The 15946-nt window shown below is 48.9% G+C and overlaps 1 protein-coding gene across 3 annotated transcripts in view; it reads right to left on the bottom strand.

The window, feature by feature from the left end:
- Window positions 1–451: 451 nt before the first annotated feature.
- ARAP3 (ArfGAP with RhoGAP domain, ankyrin repeat and PH domain 3) overlaps window positions 452–15946 on the bottom strand; it is a 28219-nt gene continuing 12724 nt past the window's right edge. For 2 of the 3 annotated variants that reach the window (XM_023193031.2, XM_023193033.2), the window contains exons 17-33: window positions 13263–13482; window positions 12159–12222; window positions 11767–11930; window positions 8780–8992; window positions 8421–8526; window positions 6870–7017; window positions 6488–6556; window positions 5682–5756; window positions 5468–5582; window positions 3820–3948; window positions 3606–3739; window positions 3296–3378; window positions 3163–3198; window positions 2973–3036; window positions 2725–2862; window positions 2466–2504; window positions 452–1487 (exon numbers count right to left, since the gene is read on the bottom strand). In XM_023193031.2, the coding sequence (XP_023048799.2) occupies window positions 1002–1487; window positions 2466–2504; window positions 2725–2862; window positions 2973–3036; window positions 3163–3198; window positions 3296–3378; window positions 3606–3739; window positions 3820–3948; window positions 5468–5582; window positions 5682–5756; window positions 6488–6556; window positions 6870–7017; window positions 8421–8526; window positions 8780–8992; window positions 11767–11930; window positions 12159–12222; window positions 13263–13482 (2283 nt within the window). In that variant the 3' untranslated portion in view covers window positions 452–1001. The remainder of the gene's footprint in view (window positions 1488–2465; window positions 2505–2724; window positions 2863–2972; window positions 3037–3162; window positions 3199–3295; window positions 3379–3605; window positions 3740–3819; window positions 3949–5467; window positions 5583–5681; window positions 5757–6487; window positions 6557–6869; window positions 7018–8420; window positions 8527–8779; window positions 8993–11766; window positions 11931–12158; window positions 12223–13262; window positions 13483–15946) is intronic. The other variant, XM_023193032.2, reaches the window with a different exon arrangement.

Here is a 15946-nt window from a genome sequence, read left to right as displayed (position 1 = left end):
CTGCAACCTCCACCTCCCAGATTCAAGTGATTCTTCTGCCTCAGCCTCCTGAGTAGCTGGGATTACAAGCACGTGCCACCACAACCAGCTAAGTTTGTTTTTTCAGTAGAGACAGGGTTTCACCATCTTAGCCAGGATGGCCTCAAACTCCTGACCTCAGGTAATCCATCCCCCTCAGCCTCCCAAAGTGCTGGGATTACAGGTGTGAGCCACTGCGCCTGGCCTCCACAATCACTCATCAAGTTCATCACTTTGGTTCAGTTTCTTCACAGCACTAAACTCACTTGTTCAAGTACTGGTTTATGTGTTTATTTGCTGTTTTCTGTTCCCCTCCACAATGGAGGATCCATAAGAGCAGGGGCCCTGTTTGTTTTGTTCATGCTGTATCCCTAGACCTGGGACCAACTAGGTGCACAATACATATTTGTTGAATGAATGAATGAGAATGGTAGTCTTTTGGTTCCAAGGTTTATTGACAATTACTCATCTATTTTGGACTCCCCTGGTCCCAGCCCCCAAACTCAATCAGTCTCCCTACTCCAGGCTTCATTGTAGTCCCAGAATGTAGGAAGTGGGACAGGATAGACTTTAACATCATCCAGGCCTCTGGTTTCCAAAGCATTTTTTTCTTTAATGCAATAAAACCATTCCTTTAAAACCCAAAATCTCTCACAGAACCCCTACATATCAAATATATAAAGTAGGAGCTGCCCTTGTTGAGGGAAAATGTGTGAGGCTTATGGCTCTGACAAACAGTTTGACATTCACTGCTCTCCTTACTTCAGTTACCTCATGGTACAGATAAATGGGCTGGGCCCAGAGAGGAGCCATGACCTGTCCTGGGACATGCAGCCACTGAAGCCTTCAGTCCAATGCTCCTTCCACAGCACCACACTGGATTCTGGAGTCTTTCCAGCTGGGCCAGAGGAAGCTGCAACAGTGCCATGATAAGAGCTTCTGGATCTTCTGATACCTACCCTCTCAGACTGCTGGTCCTAGGGTCATGTGAGGGGATGGCTGGAGGGTGGACTAGAAGTGCAGGGGGGTTGGGTGGGGAAGCCAGGTGTCTGTGTTGGAAGGCCAGTGGGACTGGGGGATTGGGGGCTGGATGGCTGGGAAGGACTTCCCAGGCCTGTAGTGGTCTCTCCCTTCCTCAGGATAAGGCTGCTGAGCTCCTGGAGCAGCTGTTCCTCCAGGGACCCCCGTGCCTGGGGACTGCTCTTTGAAAGGAGGCCCGGAGGGGGCTCAGGTAGCCTCTCCTCCTGGCCCAGGGTGCCTGACTTGGAGAGAAAGGGTTGATCCAAGGACTTCTGGCTGGTGAGGGGGTTCTCTGGCTTCACTGTCCACTCCCGTGTGGTGGAGAAAGAGGTAGAAGTGTCCTGGGTCAACTCAGGGAAGGCCCCTACTTCTTCATACACCGGCTCCTCATACACAGGCTCCTCCAGCTCCTCTTGTTCCTCCACAGACCCCTGGGATGACTTCATCGGCTGGATGGGAACAGGATGGCAGGAGTGGGCACAGTGTTAAAGTTACTAACATTTACTAAGCTCTTCCTCTGGGCCATATGCTGTAAAATACTTGGCATGTATAATACTGGAACGACCCTGTGCAGTGGGTTACACTACAAAAGAGTCAACTGAATGCAAAGGGGTTAAGTTGCCCAGCATCACATGAGTAAATGGCAGAGCTGGGGTTTGAACCTAGGTCTGTCTAACTCCAAAATGCATTCACTTCATGACTTTCCTTCTATTTCACAGATTCTGTGACAACTTTCCCTTTGGTTTATTTATTTATTTATTTATTTTGAGACAGAGTTTCACTCTTGTTCCCTAGGCTGGAGTGCAGTGGTGCGATCTCGGCTCACTGCAACCTCCGCCTCCCAGGTTCAAGTGATTCTCCTGCCTCAGCCTCCCAAGTAGCTGGGATCGCAGGCACGCGCCACCACACCTGGCTAATTTTGTATTTTTAGTAGAGATGGGATTTTACCATGTTGATCAGGCTGGTCTTGAACTCCTGACCTCAGGTGATCCACCCACCTCAGCCTCCCAAAGTGCTGGGATTACAGGTGTGAGCCACTGTGCCCGAACTTTCTCCTTTTATTACCGCACCTTACACCTCTCATTTTCCTCATTCTTTCTGGCCTCCTCTCTCTCTCTGTCCTGTCCCTCTCCCTCTCCCTTTCTCTCTCTCTCTCTCTCTCCTCTCTCCCTCTCTCTCTCACACACACACACACACCCCCACCCTGATGGCCTACACACACACCCCCACAATGGGCTACACACACACACACACACACACACACACCCGATGGACTACACACACACATACACACACACACACACACCCTGATGGCCTACACACACCCTGATGGCCTACATGAGGAAAATAGAGCACATCCGGGGCTCAGGCAGCACAGAGGAACACAGGGTTGACAGGCATACTGCTGGAGCAGGCACAATACTCACAAAGAACATGGACAGGGTCCTCCGGTTGTGTAGTTGCCGCTGGACACAGGTGGGGTGGGGACAAGGGGAGGGAAAGATATAAAGACACAGTGAGGACTAGCAACAGGGGACAGGAGTGGTGAATGGGGGTGAAGAAGGCAGAAGGGAGGGGGACAGTGAGCACAGGGTGGCACCAGGCTAGCAGGCACACCACTCCCTACTACAATGTGACAAGGGTTACAGCAGGAATCAGGGGTTGGGGCAGACTAGGGTGCCTTACCAGGGTCTGATTGGCAGAGAGGAGGGTGGCTCCACTGTCATCCCCAAGGATAGGCAGCAGAGGCATAGTGCCAAACTTCTGACGGGCAAGGTCGGAGGAGGAACGGCGTCGTAAGACCACTGGCTGCTGGTCATCGTGCTGGTGGGAGCGTGAGGGGTTGGCACCAGTAGGCATGAAAGGCACTGAGGAGGATAGCTGGGCCCCAGGGGGACCACAGACCCAGCCCTCAGCCTTTTCCTTCCCCTCACCTGGGCTTTAAGGATGCTGGTGGTCCAATCCCACATCTCATCCTCGTCAGTGCAGGACAAGTAGCTGGGGCGATCAGAGTGGAATCAGAGGGAGAGAGAGGGTCACAGCTATAGGAATGGAGCATAGAAAGAGGGAGGAGAAAAGACAGTGCAGAGCTGGGCCAGAGAAGCCAGGGCAGGAGGTACTCACAGGTGCATCTTCTCCAGTATCAATGTGAAGCCCCACCTGGGAGACAAGGAAGAACAGTGATGGGGCAGTCAGAAAGGGCAGAGGGGTGAAGGCAGGAAGGTCCTGGAAGTGCGGGCTGGGGAAGAAAACTCACGGTGTTGGGGGCTTTAACTTCTTGCGGATTCCCAGGAAGACCTTGGCACCTTCCAAAGGCCACTCCCGTTCTGGTTTAGAGCTCTGAGAACAGAAACAGAGTCAGTGAGCTCGAGAGATGAGAAATCATGGTTAATGAGGTCAAGATGTCATGGAAGCAATGGGGTCTGTGGTCACAGGGTCTCAGAAGTAGGGGGCAGAAAAGCAATGAGATTGATGAGAGTATGGGCTGTGGAGTCAGAGGGTGGGTACAGTCATGGCTCCTCTCCATGGCCACCCAGCATCCCACGCCTCTGGCCCCAGGGCCTCACTTTCTTCTCCTTGAGTAGCAGCAGGCAGCGGCCACGCAGCAGAAAGAACCTCTCCTGGAAGCGGCTTCCCAGCAAGCGGGGTGGCTCCTCACGACACCGCAACAGCCCCACCCGTGGGCTCTCACGTCGGATACCTGGGCACAGATGGGCAATCCTGGGTCGAGGGTGCTAGGGGAGAGACCTGGGGGATGCTGGGCAGAGGAAGGAGGCTCACCTGTGAAGAGGCAGCCGGCTTGGGCCAGGGGGACTTTTTTCAAGAGCAGGGAGGCTGAGCAGGGCTCTGGGAGCTGGCACCATTGTAAGGCCTGCTCTAAGACCTTTTCCTTGGGATGCAGTGGCCGCTCTTAAGGGGTAAGGTGAGGGTACGTATCAATCAGAATATTCATACTAAGCCCTCACCAGTCCAGCTCTCACCATTCATCCATTCATTCATCCATTCAATTATCCAACCACAGACATTTATTTTTCACTGTCTTTACGCCAGGTACTGTGCTGGCCCTGGGATACAGTGGTGAGCATGATACACATGACCTCCCTTCACAAAGCACACAGTCTAGTGAGGGTATAGACACAAAATAATTGCAGACAAATAATTGCTTTGCAAGAAACAATAAGCTGAGTGAGCAACAGCACAGCAACTGAGATAGGGTAGTCAGGTAAGACCTTTCAAAAGTGGCACTTGAAGATGAGACTCAGAGATCTGAAGGATTAGGAAGACCAAGCCATCCTACGATTGGGTGATAGAAGATTTCAAGCATGACAAAATGCAAGAACAAAGGCTGTCAATCAGGAAAGATGTATTTGGGGAAGTAAACAGCCAATGTAGCTACAACGAAGAGGACAGATACGAGAACAGGTGATGTGAGATGAGGCATGGAGGATGCAGGGGCCAGACATTCAGGGCCATGTGGGCCGTGGTAAGGGACTGGAATGATACTTTAAGTTCAATGGGAAGCCACTGAAGGGTTTTAACCATAGGAAGGATATGAGCTGATTTATGCTTGAAATGTTCACTTTGCTGCTGCGTGGAAAATTGATTGTAGGGAGGCAAGCATGGAACATTGTCCAGCTAGCCCCTTTCTGGGGCCACGCATTTTAGTGGTTACTGTTGACAAAAAGATAATGGTGACTTCAGCTAGGATGGTGGTAGCAGTGGAGATGGAGAGAAGTGATTGATTCTAATGGAATCGACAAGACTAGTTGGTGAGTTGGGTATGAAAATGACACAAAGGGAGGAGTCCCAGAGGATTCCCAGGTTTCTGGCCTTAATCACCGGGTGAATTGTGGTACCATTTACTGAGTTGGGAAAAACTGGAGAATGGCCTAGGCTTTTTTTTTTAGGAAAGGGGACTAGAAACCATCTAAATTGGTCTTAGATGTTTTACATTTGAGTTGGTTGTCAGAAGTGGCGGTGTCGAGTAGGCATTTGGATATGTGAGTCTGGAGCTGAGAGGAGAGATGTGGGCCAGAGGTATAAATTTGGATGTCGGGTTATTAATGGCATTTAAAACCATGAGAATAGGTTAGTTCATCCAAGGAGAAATGTAGATAGATGACAGAAAAGGGCCCAGGATTGAGCCGTGGGTCTCTCCAACATTTGGAATCCGGGCAAAAGAGGAAGAGAAGCTCCCTTTAAGGTAGAAGGTAAACTACAAGCTTGTGGGGGTCACTAAGGCCAAGATGGAAGAATACTGAGAAAGAGGGAGTGAGTCACCTATGTTGAATGTCCCCTCGCATGGATGAGTGGATGAGTCCACTGTATGAGTGGATGAGTCCAACATGAAGTCACTGATGACCTTGACCACACAACCACACACAGGCATAATACACATGCATGAACACACAGGCATGGTCATACTCACCCAGCTCCCCATGCTCGCGAATCTCAAAAGTCACCCACAAGTCCATCCCAGCTGCTGTCCCCCGCATCTCCAGTACCTGGTTAGTCAGCTCCTCAGCAGTCAGGGTTGGGGACACCTGGAGTCAGGGCAAGAGCAGAGAACCCATGCTGGTCAGGCCATTGCCCCTGGAACCTCACTATCCTCTTACTTCCCCTCCAATCCCCTTGGGACCAACCTTCAGGGTGACACAGTTGTCTGGGAGCTGCTGTTCTATATAAACTTCCATGATGAGGTCTCCAGCCTGAGACAGCTGAGGGGAGGGGTAAAAAAGTCAGAAGGACAAAAAAAGGATACAAAAGAAATCAAAGTCAGAGGGTTCCTCGTATTGCCTCATAAGTGACTCTTCCAACAAAGATCTCCTCCTAACCCCAATGTCACTCAGGCTCTTACAAGGGAGAACTCTGGAAGTGGCAAAACTGCATCTTTAGGCATCAGAGTGGTTGGGAGGACAGATGTGGAGTCAGACTGCCTGGTGTCTTCCACTCGCTACAGGGTGACCTTGAATAAATGACCCTCTGAGCCTCAGTTTCTTTATTTGAAAAAAATGAGACTATCTACTTCATGGAGTTGTATGATACTAACATGAGATGAGAGGTGCTTGGAATATAATAAGTCCTCAGTTATGTTTGCTATTATATTTATTATTATTCTCACTGCTTTGTCTGATTTTACTAACTCCTCCTTGGATCTCTTACACTTAGTAGTAAGGTCTCACTTGATGCTCCCACAGAAAACCAAAACAAACTATCCAGTGCCAAGATTATCACCAGGAAGAATCCTCATGATGGAACAAATGGAGCAAACCCTAACCAAACCCCACTCCCCAAAGCACTTCTCTCATTGGATTCTCCCAGAGAGCTGAGTGCTAGTGTCCAGAAGGACAGGCTGGAAAGGAAACTTCCTCAGCTGGGCAGAAAGTCAGCTTCCTGTCCTGATGTCTCCTCCTGCAGCATTCAGGAGACTAAGGTCAGGACGAGTTACCTGCACATCCTTCCAGGTGGTGATAAGACTGACCTCCAAGTCAATCTGAGCTACCTGGTCAGAATCGATCTGTGAAAGAGCCAAAAGAGAGTGTTGGGGTGCTGGAAGAGGATCTGCAGGGCAGATCTCAAGGCCAAGGAGGACCTGTTTAAGAGGGCTGGAGGCCAGAAGAGCTAAGAACCAAGGGTGTGAGGATGTTGGAAGTGAGGTTGTGGGAGAAAAAGGCCCAGGCTTCTGGGAGGTGGTTCCTGGTGTAGTGGGCCACCAGAGGGCTGGCACACCAGTGGGCTGGCAGCTTGTTGGGGTGAGCAGGATCCAGAGTCTCTGGGTCTTGTGAGGGTAGGGGAAAGGGGTTTTGAGTTAGAGGTCAGGAAAGTCTTACATCAAAGACAGAGATGTAGCCGTCGATGAGCTCCTGCAGCACCCGAACCTCGTGTTCCCCCCGCCCATCCGTCTGGAACACGCTGGGCGCAAACAGCAGAGCCAGGTTCCGCGTGCACATCTGGTTTAGAGCCGCACATTTCTGCACCCTGCAGAGGGGTGCCAGGGTCTTCATCAATGTAGCCATTCATTCAGCAAACACTTATTGAATCCCTATTGTATGCCTGGGCTAAGTGCTTGGGATACAGTAGTAAGACAATATTGGCATCAAGGAGCTCCCAGTCTAGGGGAGACAGATAAGGCAAGAATCAGCAAACTTTTTATGTAAAGGGACAGATAGTAGACATTTTAGGCTTGCAGGCCAGACAGTCTCTGTTGCAACTCCTCAGCTCTGTTGCTGCAGCATGAAAGGAGCTATAGAAAATGTATACCTGAATGGGTGTGGCTTTACATTTTATGTACAAAACTTTATTTATAAACATAGGCAATAAGCTGGATTTGGCCCCATGGGCCTGTAGTTGACCAATCCCTATGATATAGTATGTTTTTATTATTTATTTATTTTTATCTTTTGTAGAGATGGGATGTCTCACTATGTTACCCAGGCTGGTCTCCAACTCCTGGGCTCAAATGATCCTCCTGCCTTGGCCTCCCAACGTGTTGGGATTACAGGTGTGAGCCACCACACCTGGCCCCTGTAATATAGTATAATCAGTGCAATACAGAAAGGGTTTCTCCCCAGAATTGCTCAAAGACCTGTCTCCCTAACAGATTGGTAAAGATAGATGTGTATCTTATTCATTTTTGTGTTTCTTATATCTACTGTTTTCCCTGACATCACATAATAAAACAAAATAATATTGATTGCTAACCATTTCTGAAGGCTTATGACATGCCAGATGTACTGGCATGTACTGTACTAAGAATTTAATGAATTTTGACTTTTTTTTTTTTTTTTGAGACAGGGTCTCTGTCACCCAGGCTGGAGTGAAGTGGTACAATCTTGGCTCACTGCAACCTCCACCTCCCGGGCTCAACTGATTCTCGTGCCTCAGCTTCCTGAGTAGCTGGGATTACAGGTATGCACCACCACGCAGGGCTAATTTTTGTATTTTTAGTAGAGGCTGGGTTTCACTATGTTGGCCAGGCTGGTCTTGAACTCCTGGCCTCAGGTGATCCGCCCACCTCAGTTTCCCAAAGTGTTGCGATTACAGGTGTGAGATACCATGCGCCCAGCCTTCATTTAACTCTCTCATAACCTATGAGGTGGATATGATTCATTACATCATCCATTACTTCCTTTTAGAAATGAAGAAATTGAGGTACAAGTAATTTACCCAAAGTCACACAGCTAGAATGATGGCACCAGATTAAAGCCTAGGTCTGCCTGATCCCCCAAATCCATTCTCTGAACCTTGATGCTATGATACCTTCACTTAACAACTGTTTGTGGAATGAATGAATGAATGAATGAATGAATGAATGAATGAATGAAAGTGCAGGGTCAGATTGAGGTGAGGAAGGGTCCTGCAGAGGGTCTGGCAATACTGACCGATAGAGATGCCCAATGAGGGTGGCCAGTGTGCGGCGGTTGACCCGCGGCAGGCAGCCAATCACATCTTTATATTTCTCCAGGCGCTGATTCTTCTGGGGCAGCTCTGGGGATGGAATGGAGGAGGGTTGGGGAGGACCCAGGAAGAAAGAGTAGCAGCTGGTATGGAGGGAGGGATTTTTAGACACAACACAGGATGGATGTGTCTCTGCCCCCTTCCCACCTCCCCCTGAGTCAAGTCTCTGGATGATTCCCCCAGGGTGGGAAGTGATGGGGAGGAGGGCTGCCAAACCATGGATTCTGGTGGGGGAAGGCAGAGATCCCAGTTGGGCCTTGGTTCTCAGGGATCTTAGGAATACCGGCAGCCTCCCTCCAGCGAGGCAGCAACCGTGCAGAGGTCACAGGGTCATCGAGCTCACGAAAGAAGCGTTTGAGTGTGTCAGTGACATCCTCCACAAAATGCTCCCCTGGTCGGAGCTTCACCGACCGGGCATCCCGACGGAACTCAGCCAGGAGTTTCAGGCTGCGGGCACGAGCGCCCCCTTTCCGGTATACACCTTCCAGCCGGAGCCCTAAGGAGAGCCAGCCATCTCTGCTCACCATGGTGCAAAGGCCACCACCACCCACCATGGCCCATCCGTGGCCTCCCTATGTGGTATGTGGATGATGGGGGCATGGATTCAGAGAGGAGGAGCTCTATTTCTCCATGGTCTTCATTCTCAGGTCTCAGAAAGTCCTTCTCTGACCTCACTGTCACATGTAACAACCCCCACGACACTGTATTTCCTCACCACTTTTATTTTTAAATAGCACTCTCTGAAATCACTTTATAGTCCATCCTCATTATCTGTGGATTCCATATCTGCACATTCTCCTATTTGCTAAAATTTATTTGTAACCCCAAAATCAATATTTCTGGCATTTTCATCATCATTTATGAACAGAGTGAAGAAAAATTTAAGTCCCCTCCCCAATGTGCATGTTCTCACTCTAAACAAGTGTATCCTTTTAATGGTATATTTAGAGCCATATTTTTGTGCTTTCTGTTGGTGATTTCACTGTTTAAAATGGCCCAAGTATAGTGCTGAAATGCTGTCTAGTGTTTCTACGTGTGAGAAAGCTGTGACATGCCTTACAGAGAAAATACATGTGTTAGATTAGCTTCCTTCAGGCATGAGTTACAGTGCTGTTGGCTGTTCAGTGTTAACAAATCAAACAATATATATGAAATAAGGTCTCTTTACACAGAAAAACACATACAACAAGGATACATATTGATCAGTTGACTAAAATGTTATTGTAACCACAGGCTAGCAGGAAGTTAACCCTGTATTTCCCCTGGGGCAGTGATTTAGTATTCACTAATTAAATGTTTGCAGTGACTTAGAACATAACTACCACAAATAACAAGAACAGACTATATTTGTTTTCTTATTTATTACCCAAGAGATGGGTAATAAATAAGCTTCCTAGGACCCTCCCTGCTTACTGCCATATTCCCACTGTCTGACACATGGTAGCAGCTCAACCAATGTATGCTGACTAAACAGTGGTGGTGCAGGAACCTTGGAGGGGAGGGGATGAATACCCAGATTCTTTCTTTTTTTTTTGAGACGGAGTTTTGCTCTTTCACCCATGGTGGAGTAAAGTGGTGCCATCTCAGCTCACTGCAACCTCAGCTCACTGCAACCTCAGCTCACAGCGATTCTCCTGCCTCAGGCTCCCGGGTAGCTGGGATTACAGGCATCTGCCACCATGGCCGGCTAATTTTTGTATTTTAATAGAAACGGGGTTTCACCATGTTGGCCTGGCTGGTCTCGAAATCCTGACCTCAGGTGATCCACCTGCCTCGGGTTTCCAAACTGCTGGGATTACAGGCTTGACCCACCATGTCCAGCCCCATATTCCTTCAGGGCTTTCTCACTGGGCCTCTGATTTATTTCCTTCTTTGAACACGAGACAGGCTGAGAAGAGGATAAGGATGTAGCGAGTGGGGGAGGTCACTGAACAAGGCCACTGCCGAGGCATGGAAAATGTTATTAGCCACTGACTATCCATTTCCCATGACTAGTAACAATTATTTGTAGGTTTGTGGAGGTGCTGTTTTTTTCCTTACAGTCAGCCCTCTGTATCCATGGGCTCCACAACTGCAGATTCAACCAACATCAAAAATATTTGGAAAAAAAAAAACCCCGAGATAACAATATAACAACAACAAAATACAAATAAAAACAATACAGCATAACAACTATTTCCACAGCACTTGCATTGTATTAGGTATTATAAATGATCTAGGAATGATTTAAAGTATACAGGAAGATATGCCTAGGTTATATGCAGATAAATACTATGCCATTTTATGTGAGGGAGCATCCATGGATTTTGGTATCCACAGGGGTCCTGGAACAAATCCTCTGTGGATATTGAGTGATGACTGTACTGCCCACCTTAGTTTTCTGTGAATTTTCCTTCTTAAGAGTCCAGCCTTCTAAAGAGGGTTCACAGGAGGAAAAGATTCTTTTTGGTCCTTATTTAGACTGGATAAAAATCAAAGGACCAGGTGTGGTGACTCACGCCTGTAATTCCAGCACTTTGGGAGGCCGAGGTGGATCACCTGAGGTCAGGAGTTTGAGACCAGCCTGGCCAACATGGTGAAACCCATCTCTACTAAAAACATAAAAATTATCAGGTGTGGTGGGGCACACCTGTAATCCCAACTACTTTGGAGGCTGAGGCAGGAGAATTGCTTGAACCCAAAAGGCGGACGTTGCAGTGAGCCGAGATCATGCCACTGCACTCCAGCTTGGGCGACACAACAAGACTTCATCTCAAACAAACAAACAAACAAAAACTCACGAAGAATTATGGGGGCCATTTGCACAGCTGACCATTTAAGCCTAGAAAACCTCCCACACAGAATAATTCTGCTTACAACTTCTGGGAATGTGCTGCACAGCTCAGCTCTCACCCCACAGCTGCTCACTGTTTGCTCTGTGTCCTCAGTCACATTTTCAGTGCTCCTCCCCTACTCCACACTCGATGAAACTTCTGAACACTTATTACATGCCAGGCCCTGCACTCAAGGCTTGACAAGCATTGTCTCACTGTCACAATTATCCTGGAAAATGAGGACCGTTGGCCCCATTTTACAGATGATGGAATTGTTCAGAAAAGCAAAGCAGCCTGCCAAGAGTCATATGACCAGCTGGGGTCCAGTTGCAGTTTCTGGAGGCAAAGCTTTTCCAGGCCGTGCTCATGTTCCACCCTGGCTGTGCTCACGTTATCCACCTCCTCATCCCCCCACTCCCCACCCCCATTGGCTCAGTATCAGCCAGTGCCTACTCACCATGCTGGGTAACGAAACTGATGCAGGCATCCACGATGATGGGGATGTCACCCCGGCTCATCTGCTGCTCCTGCAGCCCTGTGCCGCCCCCACCAGCCGCGCCCCCAATGGCTGTGTTCCATGCCGTGAAGTCCAGTCGGCTCTCTCCTTGCAGATACAGGGTCCTGAGACCAGAGAGGCTTGAATCAGAGCCAGCTCCTCTGACAGGCCCAGATGCATGGGGACCAGACTTCCCAGAGCTACCAGCAGAGGGCAGCAACACCCAACCCAAATCATCTTGGAGCAAGGGAAGAAACTTTGAGGAAGTGGGCAATGGTCCAGCAGGCCAGGTTGCAGAGTGTGGGCTCGGCTCCAGGAAGGGGAGCCCCAGGTCAAGGGCAGGGGCAATTTACCTTCCTGTCTCCACCAGGACCAAATACTCTTTCTTGTCTGGGGTGTCAGCTGCAGAAACCACACCTGGGAGGAGAATCAGTGGACATTTTCATGATTATCATCTTCATCATAGAGACTACTATTTATTAAATGTTTAACTTGCATAGATGCCAGGCTAGGAGCATTACAAAAAACGTTCAGTTGAATCCTATGAGTTATGTACTATTATTCCCATTTTATAGGTGACACATTAAGCTCAGAAAGTTTAAGTAACTTGCCCCAGATCACTTGCTATAAAATGACAAGACTAAGCACAAACCCAGGTGTCTTGTTTCCAAAGTCCTAAAATATTATCTTACATTGTTCCTCTTTTAGGAGAAAGGAAAGCAGCGAGGGTACCCAGTCCCCTCTCCCAGGACCCAACCAGCAAGTGACTCCAAATAATAACATTTATAGGCTGGGCGTGGTGGCTCACTCCTGTAATCCCAGGACTTTGGGAGGCCAAGGTGGGTAGATCACCTGAGGTCAGGAGTTCGAGACCAGCCTGGGCAACATGGTGAAACCCCTTCCCTACTAAAAATACAAAAATTAGCTGGGCGTGGTGGCAGGTGCCTGTAATCCTAGCTACTTGGGGGGCTGAGGCATGAGAATCACTTGAACCTGGGAGGTGGAGGTTGCAGTGAGTTGAGGAATTAAGATCATGCCCTTGCACTCCAGCCTGGGGGATAGAGCGTGACTCTGTCTCCAAAAAAATAAAAATAAATAAATAATAATAATAACATTTATTGAGCACTTAAAAAATGTTTGTCAGGCTCTGTGATACATGTTCTAGATGCATTACCCTATTTGAACCTCACTACAACCCTCTGAGGAAGATGTTACTATTGTACCCATTTTAAAGATGAGGAAACTAAGGCACAGCAAGGATAAATAACTTGTCCAGGGATATACAGCTAGGAAGTGATGAAGGTGGGGTGTAAAGCTGGGCAGTTTCCCTTCAGAGCTTGTACCTGAAGCCACCATGTTCTGCTGTTTCCCGTAAGAACCCCCAAATAATAAAGGTCTGCTCCTATGCACCCCCATGGCCACCCTTCATCCCTGTCCCCGCAAACCTCCCCGCTTACTGATCTCCTGTAGCCTCCGCAGATGCACCATGTCCTCAGGGGCTGGGGGGCCGGGGCCCGGTGCTGAGCACAGGAAGAGGTGGTCACCACGAAGGAGGCCGAACCCTGACAGCCAGACACCAGGGGCCGGGGCTGTGTGGGAGGGGGACCGCAGCCATAGGCGGCCCAGCCGCAGCAACCCGGGACCCAGCAGCTGGTGGCAGCTCAGCGGGGAGAACCACTGTAGAGGCAGGGGAGGACAGGAGAAAGGGGGATGGGGGAAGAGACAAGGAACAGGGGAGAGAAATGAGAGTGACCGGGGTAGGGAAAAGCAGAGAGAAACACAAAGAGAAAGCAGAAGAAAAACAGGAATGAAAAAGGATTGGAGAGAACAAAGGAGACAGCCAAGGAGGAGACATGAGATGGATGGAGAAAGACAGGAAAGAAATCCAATTCAATTCAGTTTGCTCTCCTCAACATAAAGAAGACCACTGTGTGGCAGCCTTGTGCCCTTAATTGAGGTGTGGGTGTAAGAAAGAATACTCATTCTTGTGCAGTGCTGTGATCATGGCTCACTGCAGCCTCAACCTCCCCCAGCTCAGGTGATCTTCCCACCTCAACCTCCTGAGTAGCTGGGACTACAGGAACATGCCATCACACCTGGCTATTTTACTTTTTTTGTAAAGATACGGTTTTGCCATGTTGCTCAGGCTGGTCTCAGACGCCCACCTTGGCCTCCCAAAGTGCTGGGATTACAGACAGGAGCCACTGCGCCCAGCCAAAAAGGCATACTCATTCTTTATAGCCAAAAATGCTACACCTGAAGACTCATGATGCCCTGGGAAATCCCACCACCCTAGGGGGCTGGGGAGAAGCTTCATAGAGGAAAGGATGTTTGAGGTCGACTGCAAAGCAGTGCTTCTCAAACTACCTGCAGTAAATTGCAGTAAAGGACCAGACCTTTTTTTCCTTTTTCTCTCTTAAAGTCCCAAGCTGTCACTAACCAATACCGTACTTTCTTTTTTTTTTTTTTTTTTTTTTTTTTTCATTGAAATGAAGTTTCACTCCTCTCTCCCAGGGTGGAGTAGAGTGGCATGATCTCGGCTCACTGCAACCTCCACCTCCCGGGTTCAAGAGGTTCTCCTGCCTAAGCCTCCCAAATAGCTGGGACTGCAGGTGCCCACCACGTCTGGCTAATTTTTTGTATTTTTAGTAGAGACAGGGTTTCACCATGTTGGCCTGGCTGTTCTCAAACTCCTGACCTCAGGTGATCCGCCTGCCTCAGCCGCCCAAAGTGTTGGGATTACAGGCATGAGCCACCACGCCCGGCCAATACTGTATTTTCATTAAAAATAATAAAAGTGGCCAGGCGCGGTGGCTCAAGCCTGTAATCCCAGCACTTTGGGAGGCCGAGGCAGGCGGATCACCTGAGGTCAGGAGTTCGAGACCAGCCTGACCAACATGGTGAAACCCCATCTCTACCAAAAATACAAAAATTAGCTGGGCGTGGTCATGTGCACCTATAGTCGCAGCTACTCAGGAGGCTGAGGCACAAGAATCGCTTGAACCCGGGAGGCAGAGGTTGCAGCAAGCCAGGATCTCGTCACTGCACTCCAGCCTGGGAGACAAGAGCGAAACTCCATCTCAAAAAGAAAATAATAATAATAATAATAAAAGTGAATTGCTAGAAAATCTGGATGAAAAAACAAAGAACACAACCCGACCCCTTCTTTTTTTTTTAGACGGGCCTCACTTACCTATATGAAGGGCAGTGGTATGATCACAGCTCACTGTAGGCTCAACTTCCAGGGCTCAAGCGATCCTCCCAACTCAGCCTCCCCAGTAGCTGGGACTACAGGTGAGCACCACCATGCTTGGCTAATTCTTTTATTTTTTGCAGAGACGGGGTCCCAGGCTCCTCTCAAACTCCTGGGCTCAAGCAATCCTCCCGCCTCAGCCTCCCAAAGTGCTGGGATTTACAAGTGTGAGCCACCACGCCTGGCCCAAGCCCTTTTTTTAAAATAATTAGATTCAACATATAAAATTACTATGTCAAATTGCTATAAAATATTCTAAATGCTTACTCTCAAGTTCTGTGCTTATCCTGTCATGGACCATAACACATGGGCTAGTATGGTGTGACAGTCTTCACAGCACCCTCCGGGTAGCACTGCCTTAAAGGATAGCTTTTTGGAAATGTAGATAATAATGAGAGGAGACTTAAACCTGGTTGGGAGGGCCACGAAAGAGCCTTGAAAAGATATAGAGACAATGTGTTAGTGTGAGGAGTTGTAGGAGGCCTGGGAGAAGGGGGTCAAAAGCCAGAGCAGTGGAGCATTTCCCATACAGGAGTGCCAGATGCTGCAGAGATGACCTGGTGAGGCTGGGAGGCAGCCTTGGCCTTTGGAAATGAGAAGGCACTGGTGACCTGCTGGGTAGCAGTTCAGAAGGGCATGGGCAGAGGAGGGCAGCTGCAAGGGGTCAAAGGGGAACTGCAGGCTGCACACGACTTTCTGACGCACTGTCAGGAGGGAAAGGAAGGCACCAGGGTGAAAAGTTGAAGATGGAACAGATCTTAGGGAAAAGCTGTCTTAGGATGGGAGAGATTGTCGTCATCATCGTCATCATCACTACCATCATTATTATTTCAACGCCCACATACTGAGGGCTTGCTGTGTGTGGGCCTCAAATGTCATTTAATCCTC

Source organism: Piliocolobus tephrosceles, chromosome 4, assembly GCF_002776525.5.
Source record: "Piliocolobus tephrosceles isolate RC106 chromosome 4, ASM277652v3, whole genome shotgun sequence".
NCBI classification, from domain to species: Eukaryota; Metazoa; Chordata; class Mammalia; order Primates; family Cercopithecidae; genus Piliocolobus; species Piliocolobus tephrosceles.
This window is presented reverse-complemented; position numbering and strand designations above follow the sequence as displayed.